Genomic DNA, 14,443 nt, shown 5'->3' on the forward strand with positions numbered 1-14,443 from the left:
CACTATTGGGTATTTTTCCTTTTATTATTGAATTTTAAGAGTTCTTTACACGGTATGGATACTAGACCATTATCAGATATATGATTTTCAAAAACTTTCTCCGATTCTGCAGGTTGTCTTCTCACTTTCTTGGTTGTGTCCTTTGAAGCACAAAAGTTTTTAAATTTGATGATGTCTAATTCATTTTTTCTTTTGTTCCCTATGTTTTTCGTGTTTTATCTATGAAACCATTGGCTAACCCAAGGTTGCCTGGTCACTTTTTATAGTTACTTTTGACATCTTAACATGTCAAATTTGCCTTTTATTTTTTTAAACCTAGTCCATATAATGGTTTTCTCATCTCTGACTGATAATTCCAGTGTGTGAAGTTTGTTGTGGCTGCCTGCTGTCGTTTGCTTTTTCCCTTGGCATATGTTCATGGTGTACTGTGTTTCTCTGTGCTTGGCAGCCTAATTGTGTGCTGTTTGTGGTTCAGGTAGGACATCCAGCTGGTGTTGGAAAATTGCTGGGAGGTGTGGGGAAAAAACACATATTGGAATTGGAGTCAGAGTCGGAGGGAGGATTTGCATTCACTTTTTCCAGACACCTTTAGACTAAAGTCCCAGCTTGGGACTTTTAAGCCACCCAGGTGATGCCGAATGGAGCTGCAGATGTACAGGGAGGCCGACTACGGTCACAGCTCCTCAGAGACACCCCCCACTCAGCCCGGTCAGTGCCGGGGCAGCCTCCCTGGCACCTTCGAGTAGAGGGTCTCTTCTGGCCCCTGGTCCCTCTTCCCTTGCATACCTAGCCCTTTGGGTCCCAGCTTAATGTGGAGAGGGGTGGGTCTCCTGTGAGACTGACCTACTTCAGTGGGTCCTGGGGATTTATTCTTTGCCCTCTTGCTCCATGAAGTCACCAGAACCAAAGCTTTGTTTGCCACGATTGACAGATATTCTGAAGCTAAGAGCTTCCCTGCCCCACTTACCTCTCTGGGCTCCCTCTTACCTTTCAGTTTGGGCTGATAATTTCGTACCATCTGGTAAGCATTCCAGTGCTTTTAAGGAGATGGTTTTCAATCTCTTTCTAGTACTTTGAGTTTCTTCACTGGGAGGGTTGGTCAAATAACCTGGCCCACCATTACCAAAAACCTAAGTTATTAACAGGAGCGTTTTTCATATAATGTGCCAAGTCATTCATTCAACCCACATTCCCTGGATCCTGTCTCAGTGTCAGACTGGTCATGCAGGGGTGAGTAAGACTGCTGAGGTCCCTGCCCTCGTGGGCTCACAGACTGGCAGGGAGAGCAGTCGATAAATAAGTAACACAGATACACAGGATGATGCCAGTTTTGGAGCTACTGTGGCAGAAACAGACGGGACCATGGTGCAAAGTAACAGGAAGAGCCCTGCTTAGATGGGGTGGTCGGGCGAGGCCTCATCAGGGATGGCACAGTGGGGCCGAGGCCCCAGAGCAGCGCTTCCTAGACCGTTTGTGGTGAAGGACCCACTGTTTTACTTCCAATCTGGAGCAGGACTCTGTGTGGCCCTATCATGCACGAGCAGTATGCAGTACCCACCTCATGCATCTCACCACCAAATTTCCTAACACCAGATTGGGCTGGACTCTGTTTAAGGAGCACGTGCTGAGGTGTCACAGAAAGCTCAGAGTGCCATAAACATTCCTGAATGCTTGCTTTCTGTTCCTGTGCGTGTCACCGTGGACCGTTCCTCCTGCCTCAGCGTTCACCTAGCCAGTCCCCTACCCAGGGCACGAAGCCCTGTAACAGCTTTGCCGACAGTCATCTTGTCTGGCCCTGCTTGAGTGTCTCCAGTGGACGGGGACATGCTATTTCCTTGATGGGTTTCCCTCCTGACACCAGCCAATTCTGACATTGACAGAGTGTCCTACAATTCAATTCAGTTCCAACACTAACTACCCAGAGTTAGTACCAGACTCCACAGGTTCAAGGGCTCAGTCCCACAGACTGCCCTCACTTCAGATGCCAGTCGCCAGTATCAGGTCCTCAGGTTACCCATCCTTCCGTCCCACTTGACTACGAAGTCAGAGGTTCCCCCAACCCTCCTCCTCAGGTTCAGTAATCTTCTAAAATGGCCCGCAGAACTCAGGAAAGCACTTTACTTGCTATTACCCAGTTATCGTAAAGGATACAATTCAGGAACGGCCAAAAATAAAGAGAAGCACAGGGGAAGAAATGAGGGGTGGGTGCACGAAGCTTCCATGCCCTCTCTGGGTGCACCACCCTCCCAGCACCTTAAGGAGGTTTTATCACATAAACATGATTGATCAAATCATTGGCCTTTGGTGATAAAATCTGTCTCCAGCCCCTTCCTTCTCCCCTTAGGTTTCAGGGTGGGCCTGAAAATTCCAAGGTTCTAATCAAAGCTTGGTCTTTCCAATGACCAGCCCCATCCTCAAGCTACCTAGGGGCCCACCAAGAGTCACCTCATTAGAATAAAAGATGCTTCTGTCACCCTTATCACTCAGGAAATTCCAAGGGTTTTAGGAGCTCTGCACCAGGAACTGGAGACAAAGACCAAATATATACTTCCCATTTTACCACACCCCTAAAACAATCCCTCTCGTGTTTTAGCATCTCTAATTGCTAGAAAGTTCTTTTTAATTGGACAGGATTCATCTGTCTGTATTTTCCACTCAGAGTTCCTACTTCCGTTTTCTGTAGCCCGTAGTGTCAGGCTGAGCCCGCTTCACCATGGTGGCCCTCAAGCATCCAGGACGCCTGCTGCTTTGCTCCTGAGACCCGGGCTCACTGGGCTCACCTCCGCTCACCATCACTTCACGGCTGCTCCCTGAGGTCGTTACTGAAGCTTTGAAACTGGATGGCTCAGAAGTGAACCCAGGGTTCCAGGTGTGCCCCGTGCACCTACAGAGCAGAGCAGGCTGTCCCGTCCTTGCCACAGACACCCTCCCCTTTTTATGAAGCCTGATGACTTCTTACGAACCACAGTGTGCCACCTCCCCCGACCCGAGTCTTTTCCACGTGTGCTGTTATTTTGCTGTGAGGCAACATCATGGTGTAGTGGGGACAATTTTTGAGTCCAACAAACCAGGGTTCAGACCTCAGCTCTACCACTGACCAGTTAGTTTATGACCCAACGTCTCTAAGCCTCCATTTCAAAACAGGTAAAATGAATACAGATTCCTGCTTTGTAGCAGTTAGCCTTTCCCCCTCCTGCACCTGTGCAATTTGTATCTGTACCTGTGCTTAGGATTTGGCATCGTCCACGCTGGATTTAATCTCATCAGTGTATCCTCATAATGGCTAATTGTCAAGAGCCTTTTTGACATCTTGATTCTGTCATCTGCCCTATTAGCTCACCCACTGAGAAGCGTTATATTACCTGTGCTTCTCCTGCCATCTGTGTGCTCATTCCGATTATTAATTAAAATGAGTGTGACCCTCGGGTGGACCACTGGAGACCTCCCTTACAGCTCACTTGTATGTATCAATTAGTATATGGCGAAATAGGGGGGCAATCTTTCAGCTCTTTACAAATCTATCTTCCCTCGCGTGGGAAAGATTCTCTTATGCACTGTTGGGGGGGTATGTAAATGAGTACAATCTTTTGGAAGGGCAATTAGCAGTAATTAAAAATGCGTATACCATTCAGCCAGCAGTTCTATTGTTAGGATGTGTATGGTAGCATTGCTTAAAATAGAAACACACACACACACACACACACACACACACACACCCCTACCTGGAAACTACCTCCATTTCTATCAGTAGAGGAATGATTATGTAAATCCTGATACATTTATACAATGAAATGCTTAGCAGCTTTAGAGGGAATGAGGTAGATGTAAAACCATGGAAAAGTGTTTAAGATACAGTGTTAGAAAAGCTAGTTCCAGAATGATTTGCATGATATCATCCCATTTTCCTTAAAACAGCAAGAACAACAAAAAAGATACATATGCTTGTCAATATGCAAGAAAATTTCCAAAAGGATACCTAAGAATTAATAGTAATTTCTTCTGGAGACTGGAAATGGAAATCCAGGAAAGAAGATGGAAGACCTTAACTTTCCTTCCTAGGTCCTTCTCTGCTGTTTTCACATTGTATACGTCTATACTCAACTGAAGTGTTTCATTTTTTTTTAAAAAAGGAATCTGTATAGTTGTTTAAAAGAACAAGGTAGATCTATATCTACTGACTTAGAAATATTTCTAAGATATTTTCTTTAGCAAAAATACAAGCTTCAATATAATATCTATATGACTGTTCCATTTATGAAAACAAATCACATGTGTACATCTATGTGTGTATGAATGTGAATGCTATAGGTGCATTTATGTACACAGTGTTTATACATATGTTTATATGCTTGTAAATGCATAAGAAGATCTGGAACTATCCAGACCAACTCAGTAGCATGGTTATTGTAGGGAAAGGAAGAGGATTGGGGCATGGAGGACAGGCGAGAGAAAAGAATTTTAATTTTTGTGTGATTTCACTTTTTTTCCAACCAGCTTGTATTTATATCTGCAATACAAACCTTTTGTAGTTTTTTTTTTTTTTAAAAAAAACACCATATTCTTTACTGCAGTGTTCTCTCAGCAATTTAACCTAGAGACTGAAGTAAGGTCAGTTGAAATGCATTTTCTCATTCACCGAAGCCACTCTAGAAAAGACTGAAAAATCCCAGGCGTTATAGGAAACGGGGTCTCGTTTGTGGTCTGAGTGCTGTGTTGTGTGGGTTCCCTCCTTAAATTCAAATATTAGAGAACATTCAGACAAAATGAGGGTGTTATATATGGATTTTGACTCAATTCAAAATATCTTGGCCAGATTCAGTCTTCTTTCTTCACACCCCTCAAGTATAAATGGGGTACAAAAGACAGTGAGGGCAGCTCAGAGCCTTTGTGGGCTTTGGAATCTAGGGAGAAATGGCTCCAGCTTTCCTATTCTCAGGACTCCAACACTCCAGGCACATCCAGGCGTGTCTGCAGCACAGAAGAATTAAGGTCCGTTGCTCTCCATAACACCTCGCAGCGAATGATGATCTGAAAGGGCAGAAAATAATGTGGGTGCCTGCAATGGGGAACTTGAGTTGACTGGAAAATACGCTCCTCAGAATATTTCCCCCTAACTTTCTTGTTGAAGTCAAATGATGTGTCCCTGTGTCACTGTCACCTTGAAGGGCTGCTGACAAACTCTCTGTGTCCCTGGAATCCTCTGTAGAACAGGTCATATTTAGAACAGTTAGGACTCAGTGCAAAATTACCACAATTAGGTATGACCACCCCCACTGCAGAACCGCTCAAATAAAAGGGCTGGGATGCTAAGAGCTGGTCAGAGGATGTGGAGCCACTAGAATGTTTCTTTATCATTGCTGAGTGTCAAATGCGCGTCCCCTTTGGAGAACTGTGGGCAGTATCTGCTGAAACTGAACGTCTGCATCCTGCGTCCCAGGACGTACACCCAACAGAAATGAGCGCTTATGTCCCCCAAAAGACAGGCACGAGAGTGGTCAGAGTTGGCTTTATTCTTAACAACCCCAAACTGGAATCAGTCCACATGTCCACCCACTGAAGAGTGAATCCGTGAATGGTGGTGCCCATCCTGTGGACCGCTACGTGGTCATGGGAAAGAGCGAACTCCTACTACACCAGTAACGTGGGTGAATGTCAACGACGTGATGTTGAAGGACAAAAAGCCTGGCTCAAAAGAATACACACCATGTGACTTCATTCTCTGAAGTTCAAGAACGGATAAAACGAATCCTTAGTGATAGAAGTCAGGATAATGAGCGCCTTTTGGCCTGTGGTCGGGTCTTGACGGCGAAAATGAATGGAGGAGCCTTCCGGGGCGCCACAAATGTTTGCTCTCTTGATCCAGATCATGGTTATAAGCATGTATACATATTTTAAAAATTATTTAGCTGTTTAGGGGAAACAGAGTTTTGCCACCCCAAAGTATGCCTTTTGGGGGGATATTGATTATTTTAAGCTGATTATTTTTAAGGAAATAAAAGACTCAAGAAGAGCCTTTTATCGCCCACTCACCTGTCTAAAGGACTTCCTTTAGGAAAAGCTGCTCCGGGAAGGGAGACCACCTTCGCATAATATGAGCTAAGTGTGGCAGATGGAGGCACCTGCACAGTATGTTAGACTCCCCTCTGGGCCCCACTGGTTCTGGGGGGCCAGTAAGAACTTGCCTACCAAATGTTTGCTCTTTCTTACCACCTTCCGCTTGAAGTCCACGTCACTACCCCCTTCTCCTTAGCTCAAAATGGCATATAAGCCTCAATTGCCCAATTTGTCCTCAGGTCACATTCTCACAGAACCCCATATATACAAACGTACTAAATTGGGTTATTTTCTCCTGTTAATCTGTCTCATGCTTGATAATTAGTTCTTCAGCCAGAAGAACCTAGAAGAGTAGAAGGAAAATTATTTTTCCTCCCCTACACTGTACACTGAAGGTTTGTGCCTTTTACTGTACTTTTATTACATGTCATCAGAAATTGGAACTCATTTTCAGAGTCATTCTTCTGGGATCCTGGGAAGAGGGTCTTTTTTTTTTCTTTTTTTCTTTTTTTTTTCTTAGTTTCCATTTCTTTTGTTGGTTCCTGTGTATATTCTCATCTTTACACCTCATCATAAGTGCTTTTAACAAGGAACAGAAAGTGTCTTGCTCTGCGAGACTCACAACTTTTTGGTGTTGGGTTCCCCACCCCCCTCTAGTTTAGCTGAATATTCAGTGAAGATAGAAGTTAAATAGGTGATTTTTGGATCATTACAAAAAGCACTCCTAACACAATTTGTGCCAGGTAGAGTTATGGGCATGTCACTGGCCAGGGTGCCATCTCTCCCTCAGAGCTGCCAGGCTGTGCTTGGTCCTCCTGTGTGACTCCACTCTGCAGCTGGCAGTGTGCAGACCTCCGGGAGGGGACACAGCACCGCGAGGTCTAGAGTGTGGGGTCATTTTCTATGCCTTCGGCCCCCCTTGGCTGTCTATGAAGCCTCTGGAACCTTTCTCAGGATAATGTTTTTAAATGCATGAGACAAAATACCCAGGATTACAAAGGAAAACCGTTGTATTGAAATAATTATCAAAACAATTTTTTAAACCCAATAAATGATGCCATAATATACATGGTTTTTTAATACATTAAATAACAAATCCAGCAGCAGGTCTCATAACTATTGTAATTTTGGACAGTGAAGATTGTAAACAATATTTCAAGCTATCTGCAGTCACTAGGATGAGTTCTGAAAATGTCTGTGATTTTTTTTTTTGGTGACATGATTATCAGGGCTGTTTGTTCTACTGAAGTTTTTTTACATATATTCATAGTTGAATGAAATACTAAATTTTAGTTAGAAGTTAGGGAAAATAAAGACTTTTTTTTCCCACCCATACAAGTTCATGCCCAGCTTGGATTCCTCTAGAACCCCTGTATAGAGCACTGATTCTCAAAGTTCAGTGTTCATCGGAATCACCTGGGATGTGTATTAAAATACAGATTCTAGGCCCCTAGCCACAGAGATCCTGAGGAGAAGGTCTAGTAGGGGCCCGAGGGTGCACATTTGAACAAATTTAGAAGCACTAAGCTAAGATGTGGGTTACTACCTGAAAGAAAGCCGTGCAAGTGTTGGAAGATCGAGAGGCTTAACTGTCCTGCTGTCTTAAGCATCCCCCCTCCAGGCTCTGCTGGTGCTTTCCAGGATCCAGGGCCTTGGGACCATGACGCCACCCACTGTGGGTCTGACTATAAGCCCAGCTGCCTCATCTGGACCTGACCTGTGTCTGGTCAGCTGATGCCTAAGGCTGGCTGGTGGGCCCCAGGGTTATGCTGTAATGGCGTGCTGCGTGGTGACGTAATGGAAAGAATTGTGGACCAGAAGTACCACCCGTAGTTTCTGGTTATAAAATGAATAGCTGTTGATAGCGCACCATCCGAAAAATCTACAAGGAACAGAATCCAATTATATGCTCTTTCTGAGTCCCACCAAAAGATCAAAGCTAAGAGGCAGCATCTTGAGCAGGTAGTCAACATTAGCATCGCCACTGAGGAACAGGCTGAGGAGGGCAGCATCACTTACACGTAGTATTCCGACCAGATGCGCATAACCTGCAGCTGATCATGGCGAAACATCAGACAAACCCAAAATGAGGCCTGCTTGACTTTTAAAAAGGGTGTGTGTATGCTGCGTTCTTCACAAATGCCAGTGGGATAAAAGACAAAGAAAGTCTGTGGCAATGTTCCAGGGGAGTCTAAAGAGACATGGCACTAAATAGTCCTGCACTGAAGGGGGAAATGCTTAAATGACATTGTCGAGTCCTTTGACAAGATCGGAATACAGATGGTAAATTAAAGTATTGTGTCAGGGTTGAATTTATAACAGTTGATAAAGCCATATTGTGGTCATGGAAGAAGATACCCCTCCTCTTGGGAAATACACACTGAGTATGTAGGAATGAAGGGCTGTTGTTAATGCAACTCAGTCTGAAATGATTGAGAAAAAATTGTGTGTGTGTGTGTGTGTGTGTGTGTGTGTGTGTATGCAAAGAGAGAGAGAAAAAGAGACAGGGGAGTGAACAAATGAATAAATGGGATAAAATGTTACCAGTCGGTGTATCTGGCAAAGGACATACCTTTCACTCTTCCTATTCTTGCAACTTTTGTGTAAGTTTCAAATTGTTGCCAAATAAAAATTATATATGTATAATGCATATATATATATATATATTAGCTGATTTTTTAAAAATCAAGAAAATTTAATAAAAGCACCAAAATACTAAGAAACTAACCTACTTTTTCACTTCTTGATAGATTTTTTTAAAAGGCAGAACATAAAAAAGGACACTGAAGATGATATAATGGTGAAGATTTTTAAAAAGAAAACAGATCTCTGAAATTGGAACTGATTTCAGTTTCACCTCCACTGTGTATATTCTCTGTAGTCTGTGTCATGCAGTTGGTGGAGATACCCGAGAGCTAAAGTGCCCTGAGAGCTCACTCAGTGAATGTCGGTGTTTCAAAGCCATGAGAAAGACGGAAAGCATCCCAGTTCACTTTGTAAAGTAACATAACCCTGAAAGAATGACAGAAATACATGCAGGAAAGAAACCCAAAGCTCCATCTCACTAACAAACATGATACGTCAATCATTGCTTTGAATCCAGCTGTTTTTCAAAAGAATCCTATATTCCATGACCTCTATCTAGTAGGGTGTATTCCAGAAATCTAAGAACCATTCAGCGTCAGGAGAGCTAGTGGTATAATTCGTTACATTACTGAGCTTTTCCCCCATTTAACCTATAACCTCAATAGTTGCCCCCAAAAGTTTTCAGAAAAATTCAATATTAATTCCTAAGAAAAGCCTCTTTGTAAATTCTGAATGGAAGGGAACTTCTTCAACATTGTAAAGGAAACTGTCCACAGACATCTAGTAAGTCATGTGAGAGTCAGAGAAGTATGTTCCAGAAGCCTGCTTTATACACATGGCACAATGTGGGAGTCGATGGACTTTCAAACTGTATATTCATTAGGATTTTATTTTGGTAAGAAAAATATGTAATGTATGTACATGTAGGGAAAAATTTAGAGGAAACCATACCAAATCGTTTATAACGATTATCTTTGGATAGAGGATTCAGATTATTCACTGTGTTTATAATTTCCACATTGACTTTTTATGACAAATTTTTAAACTTCTACAAAGAATATGAACTGTAAGATACTGCGGAGAGATGCGTTGCAGGTGAAATGTGCCTGTTACAGGGTAACAAACGGAAGGGCGTGCCTCTAGGGGACACCAGCTCCTAAATAGTGCAGAAGCTTCCGGCCAGAAAGGAGAGAAACTTGAAACTCAAGTTAGAAATAGCTGAATTCCATGGAGTCTTTAGGGGTTTCTATATGTAGCATCATGTCATCTGCAAAAAGTGACAATTTAACGTCTTCATTCCCAATTCGGATGCCTTGTATTCCTTTTCTCTTGCCTGATTGCTCTGGCTAGGACTTCCAATACTATGCTGAAAAGCAGAAGTGATAGGGGACAGCCCTGTCGTGTTCCTGAACATAGAGCGAAGGGCTTCAGTTTTTTACTGTTAATTATGATATTAGCTGAGGGTTTGTCGCATATGGCATACTACTCTGCCATAAGAAAAGATGAAATAGTGCCTTTTGCAACAACATGGATGGATCCTGAGATTATCATGCTAAGCGAAATAAGTCACACCGAAAAAGTTGAGAACCATATGATTTTACTGATATGTGGTATATAAAACTGAAAACAACAAAGGAACAAGACAAACAAAGAAACAAAAACTCGTAGACACAGACAGTAGTTTAGTGGTTACCAGAGGGTAAGGGGGGAGGGGGTAGTAGATGAGGGTAAAAGGGATCAAATATATGGTGATGGAAGGAGAACTGACTCTGGGTGGTGAACACACAATGTGATATATAGATGATGTATTACAGAATTGTACACCTGAAACCTATGTAACTTTACTAACCATTGTCACCCCAATAAACTTTAATTAAAAAAAGAAAAAAGAAATAGCTGAATTCACTGGTTCACTTGGTTCTTTTTCCCACATCCCCAACAACCTCCAGAAAGTTTCTATGATGGCGATTTAGACCAGGTATGTTTTCTAATGACAACGTGTGGTTACAGCCCTGTTTGTACGCTTTTAACAATGACTTTTCTTTGGCCTCTGGTTCATTGTCAGCTTCTTGTTTACTTCCTAAATAAGCCTCTTAATGGCATAATTTTGTTCCATTACAGAACGCAACTGCCCTGCCAGGTACGTGGCGAAGAACAGATGTGCACTTAGAGAACCCAGAATACCACACCAGATGGTACTTCAAGTATTTTTTAGGACAAGGTAATTACGCCATTCTGGTGGTCGGGAAGGAAGGATATTCAAAACAAAAGTTAGTGTTCATGTAATTTCTGGCACGCTGTCTGTGTGACAGTAACCAGTGTAGGGACACTGATGGCAGGGCATGTCACTTCAAGGTCGGCAGTAAGCTTTGTAGATGTGAAGATTCGATTCAGAGTCTCAGCGCTAGGAGTTTTTCTTGTAATTTTTCTTTTTTGGGGGGGGGCAGTTGTTTTTATCCCTGGGGAGTTAAAAGAGATTAGATAACCTGAATGAGTGATTTGAGACATAAGAAGAATTTGCAGGGTGAAAAACAGCTTTAGACTTAACAAAGCAAGTACCCTGTCTATAGTGGGTTTTGAACACTTAGTTCTGGGCAATAAGGGAAAGAGATGGTTCCCTGAGCTCCAGGGCCGAGACAGAACCTAAGGCATTTTACTGTAGGCTCTGGTGACAGGTATTTATTTCTCACCTACTATGCGCCTGGCAGTATGCACAGGCAGAGGCAGTCACGATCCTGGCCTTCATGGAGACTGTAGAATGGGGTTGAATCCCGGTCCCGTCATTATTAACCATAGGACCTTACACCAGTTACTCTCCACTTCTCTGAGACCTAATTCCGTTATCTGTAAAGTAGGGGGTATTACTATCACACAACTCGTAGTTTGGACAGACATTTCAATGAGATATGCAGGGGAAAAACTAAACCTGATGCCTGACAACATAGTAAGAACTCAGGCATTAGTAGCGACGTACAAGGCTCAGGTGAGCATACGTGGAAAGGTAGAAAGCAGGAGTGTGGTTAACGACGGAAGGTAAGGAAGCATAATCATTATTACAGGATTAGAAATGAGCTAGATAAACTTCTTATCAGGCTGATATATTTGTTTGTAGAAAGCTATGAAAGACACCAAATGGTATCTTTCAAAAAATCTGATACTGTACTGTTATTCCACTTACATAGCAATGCATATTTCTTTACAAAGAGAGAAATCAGTGGGAAAACTGTCATCTTCCCAAATGCTTGAAAACATAGAGCCTGGAGCAGTGATGGCTTTAAAGAAAATGGCGCCATCAGTTTGGATGCCTTTAGCTTCCTGAACCAGCTTAAACAATAAGGGGTGTAGCAAGAAACCCAGAGGGAGGGCAGGCTCTGGGGTTGGTGGGTTCTGTGATGTCATCAAGGCTGGTCCCCCTCAGGGTCACAAGGAGGATGCAGCGATTCCAGGCGTCACTTCTAGACACCCCTGTCCGGAGCTCAGAGAAGGCTATTTTCCAGAGTGAAGAAGCCTTTCCCCGAAACCCCTTGACACATTTTTCCTCTTGTCTCATTGGCCAGAATCGGGTCACATGTTCATTCCTGAACCAACCACTGGCAAGGGGAATGGGAGTGCATGCTTCGTGTGGAGTGACCAGGCTCTGTCCTGAGCTGGGTTTGGCATTCCTGTTCCCTGATCGCATGGGAAGGGCTGGAGACCTCCTGAAGTGCCCGTACCACCAGGACTGGAAGAGCCATTTGGGTCTTCACTGTTCTAAACCTGTTTCTCTTCCAGTCCATCAGAATTACATTGGAAACGATGCAGAGAAGAGCCCCTTCTTCTTGTCTGTGACCCTTTCTGACCAAAACAATCAGCGTGTCCCTCAATATCGTGCAATTCTTTGGAGGAAAACAGTAAGTGACTGGCTTGCATCTCAAGTGTCATCACCACTTAACCCATGTGCTGTGCTGTCCCTATTCAGTCAAGCTTCCATGTAATGTGTCAGAAGTGGTTTGCTTTTTTTAAGCATGTTTAAGCTAACAACCTGATGTAATGAAGAGTTAGGTCTTACCCGTGAATGATGTCTTGCAGTTGGGTCAGTCTTGCCATCAGCATAGCTGTTCCTGAAGCAAAGTTTCTGCATCCGTTTTAGAAGAGAACGTTGGAGCACTGGGTGCCCGTTTTTCCACGCCCGTTTTTCCATGCATGACAGTCTTTTCTCATTATTCACCTGTTGAGAAGGGATACTGCCTTTGTCCAAAGCTTCTTATCTTCTGCACCAGGAAGGCTGTTTTCTCCCCCCACCCCACCCCCCTTTTTCTTAATGTTTGCTAATTACAGTGTTCCAGTCTCTTCCGGTTTAAATATTTTATTTGGATGACTCTCTTTTGGACAAATAATCAGCCTTTCCGATTTCTTTCCCCTCCCCCTGCTTCTCTTGAAGTTGATACTTGGGGTGCCTGGGGAGAGGGTTTATGAGACCTCATGGTGGCCGGAGAAGAGGACCTGGGATCCACGTGGGGCCCTCTGGATTCCTTCTGGTTTCTGTTGTGAAGTGACTACTCTGATCTCAACTAGCAACCTCTGAGATGGTCCCCCTGGCTTTTGGGGTCATTGGAAAGCGCTGGCCCCTGAACTCTGTAGTCCCAGCCATTGGCCCCTTGTTGCAAAGTCACTGCATATTGTGAACTCTGACTCGATCCCAGGTCTCTGCCCGTTGCCGAGCCGCTTACAAGCCCTACATCCTCACTGGTGTGTGTCCCCTGGATGGCGGGAGGCAGGAGCAGTGCCTCAGGCTCATGTCTCTAATCTTGTTGACCATCCACCCTTGAAGCTACTGAGTTGCTGCCCCTCACTGTGTTGAAACAAGTTCTACCTGGATATAGATCCCTATGGAAGGCCACGCCTGGGAAGTGACCCTCCAGTCCAGATATTCTTAGGGCCCTCCAGGTCTTACCTTAATATAATTGCAGCACCCTCCCCACTCCCTTCCAGGGCTGCCGTCAGAATGGGGGAACCAAGCACCCTGGCACCTAACCCCTTCGCTTTCCTACCTTCCTTCCTTCCACCAAGGCGGGGGTGGAGGCAGTAGGTTTATACTTCTGCCACCTTTCTGGAATAGATCCCCTTAATGTTATATCTTCCTCCCTCAGGAAGTAACAGTCACTCCACCTCCTCGCCTGGGACGTTGCCAGGTACTAGGGAAGAAAGAGTGGAGCAAATGTAGGGGGACATTTTTGGTTATTTTGATTTCCAAAGATATTGTCTCTATTGCATTGCAAATTGTAATAAGCACTTTGAAGGAAACAAAGACACAGAATGATACCAGAGACCGGCTTTCGATAAGACGGTTCAGGGAAAGCTTTCTGAGAAGAGGACATTTAAAGAGACCTGAGGGATGAAAGAGAACCAGCCATGTACGGAGTGGGGGTGGAGTTAGGGGGGAGGAGCATTCCAGACAGAAGGAACAACAGATGCAAGGCAAACAAGGGTACCCTGGGGGGTCACTCTTGGCTGGTCTTAGAGAAGTCAGGAGGCGGGATTTAGATCCCAGGGCCACGTGAAGGCAGCAGCCCAGGGCTGGGCTCAATGACTGTTCATCCTCTGTTGAGAGGTGCTAGTGCCTTCATGCAGCCCTCTTACCTCGGTTCTAAATTATGTGCCAGGGCAGGGTAAACGTTTGCTGCCAACTACATATGGGCGTAGCTGAAGGGCAATGAGGAGCTGAAAAATCAGGGTTGGCATAAGGGGTCAGTTCTTAAGCCCCCGTCGGCCCAAAACCAGCTGCCAGAGGCTGTGGGAGTCCAAAGAAGTAGGCGGCTCAGCA

At 44.2% G+C, this 14,443-nt stretch overlaps 1 protein-coding gene across 4 annotated transcripts in view; it reads left to right on the top strand.

Moving 5' to 3' along the window:
* Window positions 1-14,443, top strand: part of GARNL3 (GTPase activating Rap/RanGAP domain like 3) — a 132,130-nt gene that overhangs the window by 66,662 nt on the left and 51,025 nt on the right. For all 4 annotated transcript variants that reach the window (XM_019636485.1, XM_019636476.1, XM_019636502.1 and 1 more), the window contains 2 exons: window positions 10,762-10,861; window positions 12,412-12,530. In XM_019636485.1, coding sequence (XP_019492030.1) covers window positions 10,762-10,861; window positions 12,412-12,530 — 219 coding nt within the window. The remainder of the gene's footprint in view (window positions 1-10,761; window positions 10,862-12,411; window positions 12,531-14,443) is intronic.

This window comes from Hipposideros armiger, unplaced genomic scaffold (genome assembly GCF_001890085.2).
Source record: "Hipposideros armiger isolate ML-2016 unplaced genomic scaffold, ASM189008v1 scaffold_3, whole genome shotgun sequence".
Lineage (NCBI taxonomy): Eukaryota > Metazoa > Chordata > Mammalia > Chiroptera > Hipposideridae > Hipposideros > Hipposideros armiger.